The sequence below is a fragment of the Salvelinus fontinalis genome, chromosome 20 (genome assembly GCF_029448725.1).
Source record: "Salvelinus fontinalis isolate EN_2023a chromosome 20, ASM2944872v1, whole genome shotgun sequence".
Classification (NCBI taxonomy): domain Eukaryota; kingdom Metazoa; phylum Chordata; class Actinopteri; order Salmoniformes; family Salmonidae; genus Salvelinus; species Salvelinus fontinalis.
In genome coordinates, this window is record NC_074684.1 from 21168171 (window position 1) to 21191289 (window position 23119).

General features: G+C 43.8%; 1 protein-coding gene across 1 annotated transcript in view; it reads right to left on the bottom strand.

Annotated features, from left to right (window-relative positions):
- Positions 1–23119, bottom strand: part of LOC129817502 (mannosyl-oligosaccharide 1,2-alpha-mannosidase IA-like) — a 182150-nt gene that overhangs the window by 123132 nt on the left and 35899 nt on the right. The window contains exon 2 of the mRNA XM_055872812.1: positions 11475–11571. Coding sequence (XP_055728787.1) covers positions 11475–11571 — 97 coding nt within the window. The remainder of the gene's footprint in view (positions 1–11474; positions 11572–23119) is intronic.

The following is a 23119-nucleotide window of genomic DNA, read 5'->3' on the forward strand; positions in this document are numbered from 1 at the left end:
TTACATCAACAACATAGCTCAGGCAGTAGGAAGCTCTCTCATCCATTTATATGCAGATGATACAGTCTTATACTCAGCTGGTCCCTCCCCGGATTTTGTGTTAAATGCTCTACTACAAAGCTTTCTTAGTGTCCAACAAGCTTTCTCTACCCTTAACCTTGTTCTGAACACTCCAAAACAAAGGTCATGTGGTTTGGTAAGAAGAATGCCCCTCTTTCCACAGGTGTTATTACTACCTCTGAGGGTTTAGAGCTTGAGGTAGTCACCGCATACAAGTACTTGGGAGTATGGCTAGACGGTACACTGTCCTTCTCTCAGCACATATCAAAGCTGCAGGCTAAAGTTAAATCTAGACTTGGTTTCCTCTATCGTAATCGCACCTCTTTCACCCCAGCTGCCAAACTAACCCTGATTCAGATGACCATCTTAACCATGCTAGATTACAGAAACATAATTTAGATCGGCAGGTAAGGGTGCTCTCGAGCAGCTAGATGTTCTTTACCATTCAGCCATCAGATTTGCTACCAATGCTCCTTATAGGACACGTCACTGCACTCTATACTCCTCTGTAAACTGGTCATCTCTATATACCCGTCGTAAGACCCACTGGTTGAAGCTTATTTATAAAACCCTCTTAGGCCTCACTCCCCCCTATCTGAGATATCTACTACAGCCCTCATCCTCCAAATACAACACCCACTCTGCCAGTCACATTCTGTTAAAGGTCCCCAAAGCACACACATCCCTGGGTCGCTCCTCTTTTCAGTTCACTACAGCTAGCGACTGGAACGAGCTGCAACAAACACTCAAAGTGGACAGTTTTATCGCAATCTCATCATTCAAAGACTCAATCATGGACACTCCTACTGGCGGTTGTGGCTGCTTTGTGTGATGTATTGTTGTCTCTACCTTCTTGACATTTGTGCTGTTGACTTTGCCCAATAATGTTTGTACCATGTTTTTGTGCTGGTACCATGTTGTTGTCATGTTGTGTTGCTACCACGCTGTGTTATCATGTGTTGCTGCCTTGTTATGTTGTTGTCTTAGGTCTCTCTTTATGCAGTGTTGTGTTTCTCTTGTTGTGATGTATGTTTTGTCCTATATTTATATTGCATTTAATAATTTTTTAAATCCCAGGCCCCAGTCCCCGCAGGAGGCCTTTTGCCTTTTGGTAGGCCGTCATTGTAAATAAGAACTTGTTCTTAACTGACTTGCCTAGTTAAATAAAGGTTCAATAAAAAGAAAGAAATACATCAAAAGGAATTACTTAGGCCTACAAAGACAAGGATGCATAAAGACAAAAACTCAAGGAAGGAATGAAGAAACATCTACACATTAAGGCCACACTCGTAATTCAGCACTGCTGAGTGGACAGCGCCTCGGTATACATAGTGGAGCACCGTGGGGTGTGGCTGTATAATGTCTCTGTCTAGTAGCCAGCTAGAATGAGGCTATTCAGTTTGTGGACAGTTTAGTAGCCTTCAATGCTTATATGAAAATCATAACTGGCAGGCAGATCTTTAGAGATTGTAAATTGTCACTCATATGAAAAAGGTTGCAGACCACCTGCTATAGGCTACATGAAGTCACCCTTGTGGAATGGCGCATACAATGTACTATGACACTGTCATTGTCTCATGCGCTTCCCACCAAAATTGTTGCTCTGAATTCAGGAGATGCTCCTTATAATGTGTGCGCCCAACTAATTGTTTGTATTTGCCTGTCTGCATTATTCGCCAGGGAAGGGAAACATTCTGCGAATATTGAAGCATTGTATCAACAAGGTGTTTCTGAGAATATTGAAGCATTGTATCAACGAACGAGGCAGAAGAATATTGAAACATTTTTTTTAATCAACAAGACTGCTCCGGGAATATTAATATTGCAACACAGTAGCCAATGCTGAGGCGGCCCGCCGGGAAAATATCCGTCTGATATTATTCTGTTGCCAAAGCAGCATCTGGGTGCTAATTATATATATATTAAAAAGAAACATCCCTACATCCATACTATAACTAAATGACCTAGCAATATTTAATGACGTTTTGCCAGCAAGATTAATCTGTTAGAATATTTGAATTCATGAAGATGAACAAGCAAGACTGATAGAGTGAAAGGTGGATAGGCATTATAGCAGGAGACAGGTAGGCTACAGGTAGGGATTGGGGATGCAGGCAGAGGATGATGATGTGGGCCTAAAGCAAGCAGTTTAAAACGTTAGCCCAACTAGGTAATCATTCATTATTTGCATTATCTCAAATGATCTGTCACTGCACAACAATGGACATTTGTTATTGTCTTTGAAGCCAAAAACAAGACATGTATTTTGGGGAAATGCTCTAAGTTGTTCAGGTGTTTCTTTTCATACCAATAGGCCTACAGTGGTTCTCCACTAAAAGCTTTGCGATTATGCTACGAGGTAACTTGTGGTTTAGTACGGTACCCTGCGTCACCACTTCATTGCTCCAGATCAGCTATATTTTTTTCCAGCACCCTTACTTCCCACGGCTATGTTCTCTTCACAGCCACTGACAGACAGAGTGCCTTATCACTTCCTTTGTGATGGACACTGGAGAGCTTCTTCTCCAGCCACTGGGCCAGTGGGAATGATGCGTTGATGGATGTGATAGAGCGAGAGAGAGAAAGGTAGTGTAACCAGAAGGTGGAGCGTACTACAGCTCACACCACAGAGCTATGGGTCCGTCTGGCTGCTTCCATCCGGGACCAGTCATCTGAAAGGAAAACCCTGGCCACTCAGGAGTCTTGACATACTCTCAGGAGTGTTTGTCACTAGCGATGCAAAGCAAAGTGATGTGCTTTGAGCAATTGGGTGAAAGGCGTTATCTTGTAAATTCTACTCATCATCGTCTTCATCATTAACTGTACATCTACATCTGACAGTAAATGGGGAAGGATAAATCCTGGCAGTACAATCAAACATTGTCCAGAGGAATTGGAGAAGATATGTCATCCTCTTAATGTAGCTCCACGTCAAAAATCACACTGGAGCTCTTATCATCCCGATTAATGCAGAGACTTGTTCCTCTTTTCCTCACCTTGTTCTCCCTTCTTCCTACTAGCGGTGTCCTCTCACTGCGGCCTTTTCTTCAGGGCACGAGTTCAGCTTCCATCAGAGGAGATTACACTGTTGATTACAGCTGAAGCAGATACCGTTGTCTTGCTCAGCGAGAAGCTGCTGGTAAAGACGTCCCTCCGCCTGGCTGATCTGAGATGACGAGGGTCCTCTGCTGGGAGACAAGAGAGCCCTCCAGTCCCATCAGACACACTGGCAACCTGGCAATCCTCCAGGGACTGTGAGTGTGTGTTTTCACCATGCCATCCCCAAAAGCAGAACACCAAGCTAACCAATAGCCATGTCAAAACAAGCTTGATGAGCAATTCTGGCTGAGAAGCAATGGCTTCTTCTTCTGTGCAGCGCCTAATGGATCTGTTTGTAAGCTGTAACAACTCATCCATCAGCTCAGAGAAAAATGAGCAGATCAGAGAAAACAAATCAAACTGACAAACATTGAGATGGTGTTAGCTCTCATTCATGAACAATCGCTTCAAATGGTCAGGCTCGCTTCATCAAACACGCCTCTGGCTTGTTCTGCAGAAACTCAAAAGACAAGCAGTCTCAAAGACAAACAGAAAGAAAACAAACTGGCATCAGGCTGCTATCGCTGCCTCTTCCCTCATTGGCAAAGACTTAGGCCTATTTCTTGAATAGAAATTTCCAGAGCTCTGTGGGGAGCAGACAGTTAATCACCACCAAGCCAAGCCACACACGGGAGTCCCTGCAAAACGATAATGCTCACACACTCACAGCACAGCGCTCCACTTGTTTTGTTGGGTAATTAATGCGAGCGCAGCCCCAGATCCGGACGGCGCGTCACGGCTCGGTAGTCATCGCGGTAAATTAGCTCACAGGGGTACAGAGCTGAAATGCACTCTCCTAAGGCTTGCACAGCTCCACTGTTCTTCTCCTTCAGAGGCCTGGTGAATTTGTAACTTTCAGCAACTCAGAACCTGGACGAAAGCGGAACATCATAATCAGCCAGAGGGGTTTGACAACGTTGAACTCCCCCATCAAACTGCTAGACAGAGATAATGAGAATATTTGGTTTTCCCCATTGTATTTCTACTGCACTTGATGTTAATGGATGGAGCATTGTCCACACATGCTGTGTCCCTGTGGGTGTATTAGCAATGGTACTTTTGAGGCTTCTCTGCTCCCTCCTGGGCGTGCCACCACTATACTTAAAAAAAAAAACTCACACATAGAAAGTAACTAGAGTGCCCCCAGTGCTACACCTTCTTTGGCAAGCACACGTGTGAGTAGACATATAATGAATTATTGATCAAACCACAGAGGCAGCGATGCTTTTAGCCCCTATGACTACAGGTGTATTGGATCTGGTATCTGGTTCAGGGCAATGAGACCTTTTAATCCTAAACGTGTGTCTGTCACTGCTGAAGCCCCGGACTTATCATCCTCATGACAGATACCAATTGCATTGTGACATCAGAGCATTGATATCACACACTATCAGAGCCAGCCTCATACCGACTTGCCTACTGACGGACCTACCGACCCCTGTAGGGGGAGTGATGGGATAACATAAAAACACAGGGAGGTCCCTTATTACATCTGGACATTCACATAGAAGGGGTAGGAGAGAAGGGACTACCGAATATAGTTTATGACTAGCCTGAGGAAATATAGCTAAATCTCCTTTTATTTTCCTGCCAAACTACATGGGCACTGAAACTACTCACAGACAAGTCAAATTACTCAATATTATGGATCACATTTTAGCTAACAACTAATGAAAACACTCATTGACATGTATAACTGAACTACCTCATAGACGTGCATATACACTGACACACCTTCCTAATATTGAGTTGCACCCCCGTTTTCCCTCAGAACAGCCTCAATTCATCCGGGACATTGACTCTACAAGGTGTCGAATGCGTTCCACAGGGATGCTGGCCCATGTTGACTCTAATGCGTCGCACAGTTGTGTCAAGTGTTCTTTGGGTGGTAGACCATTCTTGATACACACAGGAAACGGTTGAGCGTGAAAAATCCAGCAGCGTTGCAGTTCGTAACACACTCAAACTGGTGCACCTGACACCTACTACCATACCCCGTTCAAATGCACTTACATATTTTGTCTTGCCCATTCACCCTCTGAATGGCACAAATACACAATCCATGTCTCAACTGTCTTAGAAAGGGATCTAAGGGATCATGGCTTTCGCCTAGGTTCACCTGGACAGTCTGTCATGGTGTTCCTAATGTTTACAATAGAACATCAACAGGAGTCCCATTTCCACACAAAACTGAGATACAAAACCATGATTGGTTCTCTCATCCATGTCAATTCTAGATATAATTAGATTTTGTTTAAACAATCAACCTTAGCTCTTTTTTTCTGGCTGTAACTTGGTAGAGGCTTGATGCTGATGTTGTGAGGGAGAAATTACTTATAAAATCAATTCTAAACTGTGGATGATTCCTTTTATTCACTCCACAAGATAAATAACCAATTTGATTGACATTGCTCATCAACAGACATGCGAAGGGTAGGTATGAATAAGTCTAGCCATGAGGGAACAGAGACATCAGCAGGACTATGCGGACTTCATTGATCAGACCGAATAACGGCAATCATATTAGGAGAACATTCCCTGACTCTAATATTAATTTCCCAACTCTGGAGACAGGAGACCTAGACTAAAAACACGTCAAAACACAGACTCAGGCAGCAAGTATGATTACAGTCGAGGATGAACTATAAGGTTGGACAGAAAACTCAACTGAAGAAAAAAAATCAAGTGAAATACATTAGCTAAGTGTGCCAAATGTCTGGAACATTCTGAAGCTTCTAATTGCTAGGAAGGGTCTCTAAAAAGCGTTGCTTTCCAAGCAGCATCTCATATCAAAACATACTTCAATAGATAAGTGGCATCCCACAGCCCAGAGTCTAGGCCTACTTGCTGAGCTAGAGCGGGTTGGCTTCCTCTGTGACCAGGCTGACATCCTGCAGGGCGGAGCAGGGGGTGTGTCTGCTCACCTGGTTTCTGTCCGCGTCTGCAGCTGGCGGAGCAGCCGTAAGCCATGCCTCGGCCTTGTCTCCATCTTCCCCAGTAACAGAGCACGACGCAGAGCAGATGTCTGGCCATGTCTTATGCATACCTCAGGTTCCATTAACCAAGCACTCCCATAGATTAATAATGCAAAGCTCTGTCATTTCTTGATTAATTAGAGGCCGACTGAATTTATCCTTGGCTCGGGATGGCGTTGGTAGTATCTGTGTTTATGTATTTTTGTGTGTCAGGGCTTCCGTTAACCGGAAATAGCTGACTTTTGCCCGATATTTGTTTTTTAAACCGATAAATAAAACTGCCGCGACCAATTGTCCGGGAGAAGAAAATAAATCCCATTGCAAAATAATGGTTTTTAGACTATTCATTGATGGAAATACATTTGACTGCTGATGATTATCGGTCAATAGGTCCATTTGTGTAATTTAGTGGAATTAAATTGGCGCGTGTGTATTTTCGTTAGTCGTTATGTTTATTACACGTGCAGAGCATACAGATACAAAGAATATAAGAGGAAATCTGTCAGGCAGCATGAGAGCTGCTGCTACAGCTTCTCAAACTGCTCCTTCGTTTCTGCTGGAGTGAAATCAGTGGAGGCTGCTGAGGGGAAGACGGCTCACAATAATGGCTGGAACCGAGGAAATGGAATGGCATCAAACAGATGCAAACCATGTGTTTGATGTATTTGATAGCATTCCACCCATTCCACTCAGACCGTTACCAGGAGCCTGTTATCCCAATTAAGGTGCCACTAACCTCCTGTGAGTGAAACGTGCTTTTAGAAACCCAATCATCGCATAACAATTCTAAATGCAATTGTGTGTTAAAAGGTGTTGATGGCCTGGAAAATTGAAGCGTGCTTCCCATTCACCATTCAAGTGCATATAGGCAATGGTAAGAATCAGACGATGCAGAAATCCCTGATTTAGGTAAAAATATTTTCATTGAACCAGACATTGTAGTGTGTTCTGATGACAGAGATGGTAAGAAACAGCGATCAACGGTGTCGTTGTCACAAAAGAAGTTGACCAAGTTCTGAAATCAGTGGAATGCCCGGTGGAAGCAGAGAGATGATCACCAAATGCGGAGAGTTGAAAAGAGAACACAGAAGGCTGTTGTATAAAACACCTGTCTCTTCAAACTCAGGAAACATGGCACCCATGACAGAGGGAGAAGCGTTCATCCATGTATATGGGTAAGAGCCTAGCTATATTTTCCGATATGATATATTTTTTTACTTTTTTGTGATATCCAAACTGGTAGTTACAGTCTTGTCCCATCGCTGCAACTCCCCTACGGACTCGGGAAAGGCAAAGGTCGAGAGCCATGCATCCTCCGAAACACGACCCTGCCAAGTCGCACTGCTTCTTGAGCACACCAAGACAATTGTGAAGCGGCCACAACAAAACCTATTCCCCCTCAGGAGACTAAAAAGATGGGTCCTCAGATCTTCAAAAGGTTCCACGGCTGCACCATTGATTACATCCTGACTGGTTGCATCACTGCCTGGTATGGCAACTGCTCGGCCTCCGACCGCATGGCACTACAAAGGGTAGTGCGTACAGCTCAGTACATCACTGGGGCCAAGCTTCCTGCCATCCAGGACCTCTATACCAGGTGGTGTCAGAGGAAGGCCCTAAACATTGTCGAAGACTCCAGCCACCCTAGCCATGTTCTCTCTGCTACCGCATGGCAAGTGGTACGGGAGCGCCAAGTCTAACTCCAAGAGGCTTTGAAACAACTTCTATCCCCAAGCCATAAGACTCCTGAACATCTAATCGAATGGCTACCCAGACTATTTGCATTGCCCCCCCCCCCCCTCTTTTTACACTGCTGCTACTCTCGGTTATTATCTATGCATCGTGACTTTAATAACTCTACCTACATGTACATATTACCTCAATTACCTCAACTAACCGGTGCCCTCACACATTGACTCTGTATCGGTACCCTCTGTATTTAGCGTCGCTATTGTTATTTTACTGCTGCTCTTTAATTATTTGCTACTTTTATTTAATATTCTTATTTTGTGGTATTTTTTTTATTTTGTATTTTTTAAACTGTATTGTTGGTTAGGGCTTTTAAGTAAGCATTTCACTGTAAGGTTCAACATTCACCTGTTGTATTTGGCTTTTGTGAAAAATTATATTTGATTTGAGGCTAAGGCTTAAGAGGGTGTGAACGATATTGAATGGGTGTGGACAAAGAAGAGCTCACCAGTAGGTGTACCAAAACATTCACAGGTCATTTTCTCAAAAGTGGGGTTAGTTTATCAACTTTCAAAGCAGAATTACTTTCCATTGTCCCTCAACTGCAGTGTATGATATACCATTTTCCAGCGAGTCTCTACTTTTATCCAAATGTGAAAAACACCATTTCACATTTTGCTACATAGGACCGAATCCAAGGTGGTGGGCTCCCTCTCACCGTGGCCCCTGGATATAATAGCCTTTGTGCTGGGTGGTTGTCAGGGTCGACGATTGTCGTGTGTGATCTCTCACACTGCTGCAGATGCCGAGAGGACTGCAGTGCAGCAGACAGGGGAGAGAAGGAACACCGCTGGGGTGTGTTGTGCTATGAACCATGGGACGCCCCTTCGCTAGCGTCTGTGTACCGTTATGAGAGTGGGTGACAGAAATAAATGCCAGTGTCAGTATATATTACTCCAGCTTCACTGGCTAAATTAAGGGCGTTAATCAAATGTGGTACATAAATTCTCTGCCTGTCCTGAAGCCTTGTAGTGGCAGCAGGAAGGAGAGAAGTGATGGCGGGAAAGCTGTAACTTTTATTAAAGAGTATATTGCTGCAAAGCCATGAATGTTTCATCAGGCACTGGTTCTTCAGTCACCTTTGACCATAGTTGGGAACCTTTTTTCTTCCTAGTGATAAACAGCTTGAAGAAGAGTACTGTTGTCAAGCTTTGGGGCTCAAGGTGCTGCAATCAATGGCACCTTAAAGGGGTTGTAGCCTTCTCCTTTATATCCAAGAAAAAACCAATAGGCTTGGCAAGCGAGGTTGAAAACACAACCTAATTGCCTTCGTCTACTCCAGTTCTGTGGAAGTAAGCTAATGGGGCTTCCTTCTAAACAAATTAGCATTCTCAGCTGAAATCTTGCAAATAAGTTTACTTTTCTGAAAAGCAGAGAGCAACGGATCTGATGCCCCAAAATACAATGATACAGTACAGAAAAAGCCTTATGACATTGCAATGACTTTTCATCGCCTTCAAATCTCAGTGTGTGACACAGCCTACTGACATACTCCATTTTAAATTCCATGTGGTATGCTATGTTGAATGTGCGTAAATCATACATTAGCATCAAAATATACCAATGACAGGTTCTTGAGGGCAAGCAATGTACAGTATTCTTGTAGAACGTGACAGTTTATGTCTAACATTCAGGTAAAACATATTTGCTTTAGATTAGCAAGAGAAAGGCCTGAAAAATACTCCAAAACAGAGAAAGTAATCTGCCATTACAGATTCAGAGGGCTTTCGCTCGTACAGGCATTTGCATATCTTAAATCCCTGATAATGAAATAGAATTTATACAGGGGTGATTGAAATTCTAAGTTAAATATGAAAGTGTTTGAAAGATATTTCAAGAGAGTAAAAGATTAAGTAGGAGGAATTTGTATTAGGCCTTTAAATGAGGTACCATACCTCCAGAAGTGAGCGCTTGCAAAAGGTTATATGACACTCCTGTACCTAATGGAAAGTTATGAGTGAGGAAGGAGAACATTCATGGCATATTAGGGAGACATTTTAATTAGAATGCAAACTCTGTGTGAGATTGTAGCCTGTGTCTGAAATGACTGGTGTTATCGGTGGGGAAGAGGAGAGCTGTTCATCACAAACACAGAGACAGAAAGAGAGAGACAGAGAGCTCTCCTTCTCCACCACACCAGACTCCACACCTTATTTAGCACCTCTGTGAAACAGTCTGGTTTTCAGGCCCATCTGAAATCCTGTCATCACACTACTCCTAACTGTCACAGCACAGCTCACCCACATACAGCCTATCACACACCAGAGCTCATTTACAGCCATAAAGACATTATCAACAGCCCAACCAAATATCCTCATTGTTGAAGTTGAATTAGACCACACAAAGAGAGGGAGGGGAGAGACAGTGCAACGAGAGTGGAGGTCTTAAAGTACATTTTCCCTTCCTATTGACATTTTGAATTCTTCTGGAAAAATACATTTTCATAATGTACACACTAGATATGGATCACGTTTAATTCAAGTCAAATATTAAAGCCGACGTTTAACTATGTTTAACCTTTGTGAATTAAACAGAAATTGTGTTAAATACCATCCAGAATGGGCCACCTCAACCAACTGCATACAGACCAGGGTGGTGGAACGATAAGCATCATTTATCCTTAATCTGAAAATGGAAGCGAGGTCATTTGAACATGGAGTATTCATTTAACTCCACAAATGAAAGTCAACGATAGTGATGGCTATAACAAAGGGGTTGTAATACCTGTAAGAGGAACCAGCTGTGCTGAGTGGTTTGGAAAAATACCTGTCATTGTTCAACTTCCATTCAGCAAGTACAGCATCTTAACAAAACCCAATATGGGGGGGGGGGGTCGTTATCTAGTCCAAGCCAAGTAGTGTAATACCAACCACACAGGAGGGGGTTGTTTATTTATGTTTGTGTAGGAACAAGAACACTGCAGTCCTTCCATTTCCCCAGGAGTCATGCAGAGGGATACAGTCTAGTATGTCCCACATGGGACAGAGAGATAGGAAGCAGCAACACTTATTAACACACACACACCTTGTCTACACCAAATCTCAGAGACTACAGAGAGACTACTAAACAATGTGCATCTATCTGGATCTATCAGTCAAGAGATACTTCTAGCAAACATATCATAGCATAGGGAGTATTAAGAGCTTTCTCCAGTACAGAGGGGGGTGTTTACAAAAAGTTTATCATGTGTAAAAGCAAAGGGTTTATTACTCAGTGTTTAGGATGAAATCCTCTGTACCAGCCAGAAAAAGTATAGAGAAATTCTTCCATCAACGATACATCTTCAATAGAAGTCTACAGCAGCAGCGATACCGTCCACTAACAAAACAAGATTACAATTTGAGAAGACAATACAAAGCATCTATTTAATCGGAGCCTCCCAGCCCTACTAGTAAAGACTCCAGACAAACTCAGCGAAGCTCCAGGTACCCTCTCCTCTCCCCGGCCTGGCTGGCACCACAGGATTATTGATTGAAAGCTTTGACTGATTGCCAATTTGGTCCTAATCTGTGGGGCAAGGTCAATGGCAGTGGGGGCGTGCATGAATCAGCCTTCTGGGGGATTGAAGGGGACCTGGGGACAGACACTCACCAAACAGATTGCTGGAGTGGCCTTGCTTGGAGACAGGCCTCAGCTCATTAGATCCCCAGGCGTAGCGCTTGTAACTGTCCCAGGCAAATGTCATCATCTGTGGGCAGAGGGAGAGGAAGGGGAGGGGGACAAGGGGGAGAAATAGGTTTAGGTCTAAGCAGATCTGTGAAGGGTGATTCAATTCCTATGGGTGTTTTGGTCATTATGGGCAGGTTTCCAGCAAAGTATTTGACAGTTTTGTTAAATAAAGAGTGTAGGCAATTTTAAGAGATTAAAGAGACTTTAGGCTATTTTATGTTGGACAACATGTTGATTAGCCTACAGATATTAACTGTGCAGGGAAGTCTGTCAATCATTTAATAGACTTTGACATTAAACAGGAGAAATCTATAAGACGTCTCAGTTTGATGTCTTCAGTGACCCTGGTTTGTGAAACATAACCCGAGAGACAGTGCATCCGACATTAATTCTGACATTTTCAAAAAGAATAATGATGCCAAGCTTTATGTGTCACAAGGTTTTTCTTCAAATCAGTGACTTCTGACAGTTTCTATTTTGGTCCCAGACACTATAACAGAAGCCGAATCCTCCTTAAATATCAATGGAATCGTAGCCGAGAAACCCTAAATGGAGATTACAGGACAAATCCTTTTCTTCCCTCTCCCTGGTGACTCAACCCAGATGGAGTCAGATAAACTGTTAAAAACAAGGACAGCTTTTCAAAGTTTTCAAATCTGAATGAAAAGGTATATTACTCACTTAAAACTGTAATCTATAAAAGTTGACTGTTGAGTGTCTGAGATTATGTTTACCATTTTAAATCGCAACACTACTGCATTTGGCTATAGCACAGTCCAACTAAGTTTTTGAAGTTAGCATAGCATATGGGAAAATAACAGGCAAGAAATAATTAGGGCTATTGAAGTGATAAATTGGAAGGGAATGGGCTTTCCGTCTGCACTAACAATGCATCCCAACACAGTGCTAGTGCCTAATTCTCTCTCTGCACAGTCATATCTCAGTTCTCCTCTGCAGGGTAGCAACTACCAGTGTGTCCTCTAGTGTTTGTTGTTGGGAGGATTAGGCTGTAAGGGAGAAAAAGAGAAATATGCTGCCATTCTCTCCAGTTGATACAGAGAGACAGATTGAAGCTGAAATCCCCCTCGAGCAAAAGATGAGACCAGACAGAGATTAAAAGAAAGTTTTCTCCAGGAATCTCAGCCGCTCAGATCCACATAGGGAGATGGGATCAACTCCACGCTGTCTATTGAAAATCACTAGCAAAACCATCTAAGTGGATGAGGGTAGCCACTATATCCCTGTTATCCCCACATCCTACCAGACAAACCTTTAGAGAATCAAGGGACAGAAACAATACAGTCCCTCTTAAGCGGAGCAGTGGGCCGTGAGATATTACTCATTGGTTTACAGATGAGTATTTTCTGGAGAGTTTTGTGAGGTCGACACTTCTTTCTGCGTTACTTAATCAAGCGAAGAAAAACAAGAACACCAAACACAACGGCAAAAGTGTTTATTAATGATGTCTGCTCTTCCTGCAATGTAAACACCATAGCAACCACTGCGTTCTCTCTCGGTTACCTCCGGCATTTCTAATGATGAGATGATAATGCACAAGCTATAGTCTCCAAGATGGAAAGGTTGGAATGAAATTGAGTGTTAAAAAGTAAATTGTTCGTGCCAGATAGAAGACATGGATTAGGAGGACCTACCCTTCACAGTCACAATAGTTCAGCCTAAGTGTGAGTCTGTGTTTGGCTCAGTCCATCATGGAAAGTCCACTGTATAGGCTTAAGATTGTGGGAGAAACTTCCAGAGGGGCTCATAGTGTTGTTTATGGAAAGGCACCTCTCACCCCTTTTCCCCTTGATAAAATGTACCCAGCTCCACTATGCCTGGGCCTAAACAAACAGCCCCAGAACACCTCCTCATCCCTCTGTTAAAGGGCCCGCCTGTAGAGAACGCTGGTAGGAAGTCATTTACAGCACAGCGTGGACTCCCCATACCAGCCTCCTTCGGAAATTAGATTAGTTTATCGACTCCCACATAGAGAGGAAGAGAGAGAGAGATCTTGTCTCAATGAGTCCGGGGTTTAATTTACCCCGAAACACTGGGCTCCACTCCCTCGTAGCCTCTCGGGGCGCACACCTTACTCTTAGACAACAGTGGTCCTGCTGAGGGGACGCCAGCTACAAGCCAGCAGTTCTGTTGGTTGGTGTAGCTAGTAGCTAGGCGACTGGGAGCCGGAGCCATTTGTCAGAGCCACTGAATTAGAAGCTGTGGAGAGATGGGAGGCATTGAACACAGGGCTGTATTGATTCTCATTCAGTAGTGCTAGGATTTGTTTGCAATAGAAAGCAGCAGGCTGTTCTGGTGGACTATTCCCTAATGGGAAAGGTTTTGTTCACTGTGGGTTACCTGTCTCCATCCAGACAGCTCTATATTCAGCCTCCTACACAAAGCCTCGTCTTCCCGCAGCGTGGTATGACTGGAGGCACAGGAACCAGCACAGCCAAGAGAGTTCTGCTCCTGCTCAGAAGGAGCGCCAGCCTCCCTGATTTACAAGGCTGTAATTGCTTTTCCAGTCAGGGTTTAATGCAAGCGTTTGAGTCAAAATGTAATCTCGTCATTTGTGGCTCTCTCGTGCTCTCTACATGCTGTTTGTTGGCGGGCGGATCAGTGGCAGAAGCCCTCCTATTGTTTACCGCCGGCATTGTCTAGTCCAAAGACGTCACGGCAACACTGGAATGAGGTGACAGCCCAGATGTGATTACCGCAGCGACAGCGGGTGCTCAGAGGGGGGGGGTTGGAGTTGAGGGAGAACATGTATCTTCTGCTGTGAGAAACAAACAAACTCAGTGCAGCAGAGATCATGCTGGGACATCACTAGGGCTCTCCTATATGGCATCTACAGGTGCCCTGGGGGTGCAGAGTAGGGGATGGGCACGGTTATTCAAATATTTGAATATCCAAACGGACGTTAGTATTCAAACACTTGTGTGAGTGTATTTTCTTTAGACCTATTTTATCAATGAAAAAAGTATTTGTCTTAATTCAATTAAATGATCCTTGTGACATAGTGAGGTGTGTTGAAAGGTGTGTTGAGCTACTGCTGAGCATTTAGCCCTCCTGTCAGCCCTGCCAACAAACAGTATGCCATTTCCCCCCTTCAAATAGCTATTACAGGCACATACCAAGAGGAGGACCTGACACAGATTAATGCCAAACTCTGACCAGAAAAAGTTTTTGTAACTTAAAATCAAAATTCTCCTTCACTGTTGCCGTTAGCCAAAAACTACCGGAGAAAAGCAGCCTGCCCGTGTTGCATTGCCCTCTGCATTTGCGTCAATCTGATTGGTCAAGAGAGTCGAGAGCAATTCGTTAGATTCTTATGAATTTCGACTAACCGGATATCCCAGAAAATGTCATGACATTATTTGAATAGTGAAATAATTTCAAATGCCCACCCCTATTGCATAGCTTTGTCGTCACGTAACACACACTTGTGCTCAAAGACAGGGCTCTGAGGAGATAGGAGACAGAGAGACTCCTGGATGGCTGTGTTAGGTCTCACAGATCAGAGGGTGTTTACGCAGCAGAGACAACTCTTTGACCTGCTGAGCCAGGCTAGATCTATGCAGGAGAGTCAGTCAGAAGGGACCTGAAAGTGGAGCTGGGAATAGTGTGCTTTTCTGTGTGTTAAGAGGATTAACCTCCCTCAGTGTGTTGTCCTTCTAAGACGGTAGGGAGGGGGCAGAGTAGATCAAGGGCAGATGTCTATTGATTCATAAACAGCCCCAAGGGAGTGCTTTATTTTCTATAGGCCTACATACTGTAGGGTTGGTTGGAGAGTCAAGGGGGTCATGTGAGGACAAAACAGGGATGGGGCAGAGTGAAACTACCAACAGTACCACAAAGTCTGTGAATCACACGACTCACTCACTCGGCTATTCAAAAGGCAAAGGAATCAAAGGGCTAGGCCTAATCATTAAAAACTATTCCTGCCCTCATGTCCATTTCCATCCCCTAGCAGCCTGTCCTCCATGTTCCTCTCATCGTTTCCCTGCTCTATTCTCTCTGCTGACCAGCCTGGAACATTCAGCTAGTTTGGGGAACCTGGGAAATAATCACCTGTTTGCCAAATTTCCATTTCCCGTATTCCCTGCTGTCAGACCACCCCACCCCCCCTCATCCCATATTGAGGCCTCTCAGAGCAGTGTGTGAAAGAAAGCAGAACTATGATGTGGAGAACGAACAAATAGAATGAATAGAACAGGCTTGGAAGCTCTAACTCTGGCAATTTGACTGGTAACCTCACAGGTACACTCACAGTGGCTGCCTGGTATTGTGACGCAATAATTTCCATTGTATTCTGGAGTGTTCCATCAACTGATAGTCCCAGTCGGTATTAGATAGAACGTCGCGGCCAAGGCCTGTGGGGAAAACAACCTGTGGCCTTTTTCAAATACAATTTTCTTGTTGTCTGCTTGCTTTAGTAAATTACAAAACTACATTTTTAAAAGTACAACATCTAAACATTACTTTTCAACATTGCCTGCTCCTGAGTGTTCTCACTACTTAGAAAAACTTAACATTGTCGGGCTTCCCCTCATTCCCCTTTTCATGATGGTGCAAGCACCCATGTGAGTAAGCGAGTGCTAGCTAGCTTTTACAATGGGGGTCAATAGGAAAGAGTTTTTTCACCAGTTTCTGGGCGTGGTCGAGGGGAATTTCTTATTATTACGTGAATATCGACTCGGGGTTTTGCTGGATTGCCATGGTAATGTAGAACTTTCATTCAAATGATGTGGCTCATGCAATGGAATGTATTTTTGTAATGTTAGTTGAGTTCAATCAACAAATCACAGCACAAATTGAAGGGTACACGTCCTGCTTTTACTTCCTGGCATCAGTTCAGGTTAAAAATATACAGGAGGATTCTAATATCCCATAACTCTTTGCGCCACTGTTCAACAAGTGACCAGCTTCCGCATTTGAAATGACTGGGAGTGAATGGTAGCAGCACAGAAAGTTTGCCATCAAAGTGAAAAATCAAACACAATTGTAGTGAATTTCAGATAACTATTCAGCGAACACATAGCATAACTGTTTTACTGGCATTTTATTCATTTAGACGGTTCGAAAATAATCTACAGCCACTCTATTCATTCTATTTCTATAGTGTAGGAGCTCTGTGCCTTGGAGGATGCGAGAAGGAGACTGAAGGAGACGAGAGCCAGATAGACCGAGACAGACAGTGCCGGCAGCAGGCACAGAACACAGGGCTCAGGACAAGCAGCTGTAGGACAGGCGAGTTGGAGAAGATCCTCTTAGCAGAGCTTTTTGCCTGGCTGAAGCTAATATGAACTATTGGAGGTGACAAATGTAGACCTTTGTTTCTTTGACTACTTGAATGCAACATGGAAGCCAATATAGTCAGTCCAGAGAGTGCTGCTGATAGGCGATATAGCTAATGGGAGTATGGCACAAAGAACTGCTTGCTTGAGAGCACTGGACGTGTAGCCTATTCTTGGATCATTAAAAGTAAATATGATGAAATCACTGCCATCATTATGTAAATGCAGCCAAGCATAAAAATCCAAATCATCGGCACCATGACTGTACCTGGCTATTTTCTCTGGAGGATCAGGTTAGTGAAACTTTAAAAAGGGAGGAAAGTCTCTCCGCTGTTTCATGATGGATCTGCACTTCTGCAGCACACCCTAAAATCTATTTTCCTCATCTCAAGCGTCTCATGCACATTCAGTACCTTATCCTCTCTGCCCGGCACGAATCGCCTTTTCCCACAAGGAGCCTCACAGGACCAACTACGCTCAGCATCACTAATTCATAATATTCCCACCAGCCCCTGACAACTTCACAGGGAGCCATGCAGTATGTGGCCCACAACCACAGGGAGCCATGCAGTACGTGGCCCACAACCACAGAGAGCCATGCAGTATGTGGCCCACAACCACAGGGAGCCATGCAGTATGTGGCCCACAACCACAGGGAGCCATGCAGTATGTGGCCCACAACCACAGGGAGCCATGCAGTATGTGGCCCACAACCACAGGGAGCCATGCAGTACGTGGCCCACAACCACAGAGAGCCATGCAGTACGTGGCCCACAACCACAGAGAGCCATGCAGTACGTGGCCCACAACCACAGAGAGCCATGCAGTATGTGGCCCACAACCACAGGGAGCCATGCAGTATGTGGCCCACAACCACAGGGAGCCATGCAGTATGTGGCCCACAACCACAGGGAGCCATGCAGTATGTGGCCCACAACCACAGAGAGCCATGCAGTATGTGGCCCACAACCACAGAGAGCCATGCAGTATGTGGCCCACAACCACAGAGAGCCATGCAGTATGTGGCCCACAACCACAGAGAGCCATGCAGTACGTGGCCCACAACCACAGAGAGCCATGCAGTACGTGGCCCACAACCACAGAGAGCCATGCAGTACGTGGCCCACAACCACAGGGAGCCATGCAGTACGTGGCCCAAAACCACAGGGAGCCATGCAGTACGTGGCCCACAACCACAGGGAGCCATGCAGTACGTGGCCCACAACCACAGGGAGCCATGCAGTACGTGGCCCACAACCACAGGGAGCCATGCAGTACGTGGCCCACAACCACAGGGAGCCATGCAGTACGTGGCCCACAACCACAAGGAGCCATGCAGTACGTGGCCCACAACCACAGGGAGCCATGCAGTATGTGGGCCACAACCACAGAGAGCCATGGAGTACGTGGCCCACAACCACAGGGAGCCATGCCGTATGTGGCCCACAACCACAGGGAGCCATGCCGTATGTGGCCCACAACCACAGGGAGCCATGCCGTATGTGGCCCACAACCACAGGGAGCCATGCCGTATGTGGCCCACAACCACAGGGAGCCATGCCGTATGTGGCCCACAACCACAGAAAGCCATGCCGTATGTGGCCCACAACCACAGAAAGCCATGTCGTATGTGGCCCACAACCACAGGGAGCCATGCCGTATGTGGCCCACAACCACAGGGAGCCATGCTGTATGTGGCCCACAACCACAGGGAGCCATGCAGTATGTGGCCCACAACTACAAGGAGTCCCAACTACACAGTGTATGATGTTAGGAGCTGCTGGGAACTGAATTGTTGTAGAGAATAGCATTAGCATAGCCTAGCACCACTCCCCATTAAATCCATTCTTTGTTTGTGCACCTTGCACAGGTAGATAAACACCTTTAAAACAAAATGCCACATTTCCATCAATGTCCTTATCATCCGTAATAAGACTAAGTAAACAAATAGCAGTCACAAAGACAGCCATCTTGGCCGCAACATTGGGCTAGTGAGTGAGAGAGACAAGCACAAGAAGCAACAGCACCTGATAGTCAGCTATGCTCTTAGTGCAGTTAAAGCCAGTCTGCAGGAGCGCAAGTCTTCAGCAACAGACAATAATAATATCTGTGTCATTGTTTTCACTCTGGGGTCTAGTAAACAAGACTGCAGCCTCTTGTCAGGATCATCATGTATCCCAGTTAGCCAGGTTGTACAGCCTTCCAGAGTCTTCACCAGATTAGAAGGCAGTAAGCTCTTCATCCCATTCCTCAATCAATTCCCAGCATGGCACTGCTTCTGCTGCCTCCCACCTGCTCCACACACAGACCACACAATCGGTTTACATCATGAAGAGTAGGCACTTTCTCTCTCTGTGTGTGTGTGTGTGTGTGTGTGTGTTGTATATGCTACATTATGCAAGCTGTAATGTGAGAGAGTTCCTGCATGAACATGTTTTTCCCTTGACACACATTCAAGCACACACTGATTCAAGGCTGTTACGGAACAACAGATGCGGGCTAATTGAAGGAAACATAATCTAATTGTGGAAGAATTCATCAAACACAGAACAGAAAGTGTCCCACAGGACAGTCTAGGTAGGTACTGCTGGAGAGTCTCAGAGAAGCATGGTGTCCCAATAGAGATGGATTCACACCAGTGTGGTGGATCAGAATGGTACAGGTATCCTTTTGATGTAATAATACCTGCTATTCCCCTCTATTTAATTGCATTCCATGTTTCATTGCTGTGTGTGTTGAGCAATTCCACGATAAAGGAATGGCGCTGAGACTCCGATTTTTCACTTAAAATGTATGCCAAACAAAAAAACATTGATTTCAAAGTTTAACAAACCATACAACTCTATGCACAAGGACTACTTTTAACAATTTACACTGAAAATGTTACAAAAACACTGGAAGAACTGTGCAGATGCAAAGTTTGGCAACACCATTTTGGTAAAATCTCCCTCAGTTTTTATGCGTCGACGTTTTCACAAAACTCTAAAATATCTGCTCCCAATGAAGATTCAACTACGTCTGCAGAAAGAATAGGGTGTCAGCTATGACATCACACACTGACTTTGAATCTATTTTGGCTATTGAACTACAGTACGTGAAGTGGATTTACACCCTGTAACGGAATTGCGGTAACCGAATTTCATCATGGGTCCCTGATCTGTACTACACAGAAATGTATAATTAAGGATATGAATGTCATTCTCTTCATGGGGCCGTATCCTAAATAGGTACACAAAAAGGTATACATTTGCATATTTGTGTATTATTCTACACACTGGCTATTATTTTAAATGAGTGCTGCCTTCAAACAAGACCACATTTGGTTGGTCCGGACCAAATCTGAACCAATCATAGACATCTATGTTTCACAAGTTTGAACCTCAAAGTACAGCACAGTAGAGCTCAGTACAGTACAATAGAGTTCAATACAGTATATTTAGGTACAGTAGAGTACATTATAGAGTACTCAACTTTAGTGTGCTCTACTGTGTACTGTACTCTACTATCCTTTACTGTATCAGTGTTTTCCACTAGCGCAGGCTGTCGGCTATACGACTCATTTTCAGCTGGGTATGTTTTCCACTTAAATTAACTAGGCTACTTTTCAATTTGCCAGTCAGAAAAGAGTCTGCTGAGTCCTCTTCCGCTAGAATGAATGATATGCATTTTCTAGCATCTATTGATAGGACAGTTGCCTGTCAGTCACAAAGTGAGCGATGACAGGGAAACACTGCTGGTTTGACAGTCTGCTGTCTGTCCCGTCTCTTGGTGCCTGGGTGTGGTGTGTTGTGTCAAATGTACTTGCGCTGAGGGAGAGGGAATGAATGTGCATGTCCCATATAATCTGGTAATGATGAGTTGAAATCCACCTATTGTGCCTAGCCCATTCATTTGTTTTCTTTGGCATGCAGGGTCTGACATTAACGGGCCAGTAACAACGTGTCAGTCGGGCCTGTGGATCTCGTACTTTTCACCGCATTTTTGCATTCCAGTTCAACATTTACCTGCTCTGTCGCAGTCTACCATTGAAAACCATTGAAGACTAAACGTGCACATTTCATGCTATTTGTATTCGAGCAATATGACTGACCGCTCACTTCTCGAGCATTACATGAGCTGATGCCGTCACACAGCACACGCAAGCTGGCATCAATCATCACCCATCAATCTACTCGCTGAGCTTATTTAAAAAAGGTGTCGAACTGACTGAATAAAGTATCTCATATATCCTTGCCATTCATAAATCATACAATGTAGTTATATGTCCATGGTATCGCATCGGGACAAGTAAACTAAAGATCTCGTTTGTATTTTCGATATGAAGTCCATAAGGACTTGCCAGACAGTGATGATAAAAGTGAGTGATTTGTCAGTAACCTACTGAATTGCATCATTAAGACAGTTGTTCATTTGGCTTCCTTACTTGCACAATGGTAGGCTTTTCAGTGAAAGTCAGCAGATAAATGATATAAACATTCGACGAAGATGGTGAATCCCCCTCACTGAAGGAACGGGTTGACTAGTGGAGAGAGAGCCTCACTCTTGTCCAAAATAAGATAAAAGAAAACAGATTGAATTGTTTTAAAAGCTAATGATAAGTGTATGGTATTTTCAAATATATTCCTATAGGTCTACTGATTTAATCAAAGTGTAGACAATGGAGTAATCAACTGTTGCTTTTTGTGTAGCAAAGCCCATGTTTAACACCTGCTTAATTCTTCAATCATACGTGTATTGCAGATAGCTGAGAAAATGCCTCTTAAAAGGACGTTTGAAACACGTGGAAGTCAGAAGACTCTCACAGTATTCTTTAAAGGCTCAGTCCAATCAAAATTAAGTTTTGTCTGTGTTTTATATCCTATTGTACAACAGCTGATGAAAGTGTGAACAAATTTGATCAGTGATATTTCCTGATAGTTGCTTGTTGAAAATACAATCTAGCATTAGAATGTACCAGAGTCCACCAAACTAGAGCTTGTTTGGCAAAAATGTCACTGTACGCTGCTGTCAGTACTGAACGACTCTACTTTCTTTACTGTGCAGTGATGTCCAAACTTGTGAACCCAACAGTGGTGGGAGAATACTATGATTTCTCTTTGTAGACGATTTGATAACGGAATTGAATTTTAAATCACTAAATAATTCATAAACAAAATTGATATCAGTAAAAACCTTATAACTAATTGATAGGTCTACCTTTACTTCTGTGAACTTTCATTATCCTCCCTCATGAGGGAGAGAAATGAAGGCACAAGGCAATGTTTCTTAAACTTACGAAAGGCAGAATTTTTCTCTCCAAACCTACTTTAAATAGAAGTATTGATATTAGTTGGCAGGGGGCTTTACTTCAACATGATTGTGTTTTGATGTATTTTTAATAACTTAAGACTTTTTGGTAGATGTTTTCTAAGACCCATATTCCATCTGTTTGACTAGAAATCAAAGCCTTTGTTTAATCCATTTTTTTTTAGTGGAAATGGTTCAAATGTATACATGCCTTAACAAATATATAAATTTGACACCCAATTTGATATGCTCCTATGAACTTCACGTTGGTGCTCATTGGTCCTTTTACACGGAAATGACCTGTTCTCTCTCTGTTTTACATCCATCATCTCTCTGCCATGATCTCTTTATAGCCCGCCAACACTACTGACCCACAGCAAGACAGCAGAACGCACTGAAGGAATAAACTGGAAAAACAACAAAAAATCCCTTTGTAGAACATGACAAATGATAAATACAGATACAGCACACAAATATTCCACACGTCCGTTTATTATCCTGCAGAGTAGCACAAACTCTCTCTACTGGCCACTGGAGAAAAACAAAATGCGAGAGAGAGAGAGGTGGAGGGATGTGTACACAACATATTACAGTTATCCCTCATGCATCGCCTGTCACACTGGTCTGGGTGGCAACTCCCTGATGCACCCACATCAACAAGCAAATAAGACACTGAGGCCTAGTGTTGGTGGGAAAGAAAAACACAGCTCGGAAAACATTATTTGGTATTTTATTAGGATCCCCATTAGCTGTTGCAAAAGCAGCAGCTACTCTTCCTGGGGTCCACACAAAACATGAAACATAATACAGAATGACATAATACAGAACATCATTAGACAAGAACAGCTCAAGGACAGAACTACATACATTTTAAAAAGGCACACGTAGCCTACATATCAATGAATACACACAAACTATCTAGGTCAAATAGGGGAGAGGTGTTGTGCCACGAGTTGTTGCTTCATCTGTTTTTTGAAACCAGGT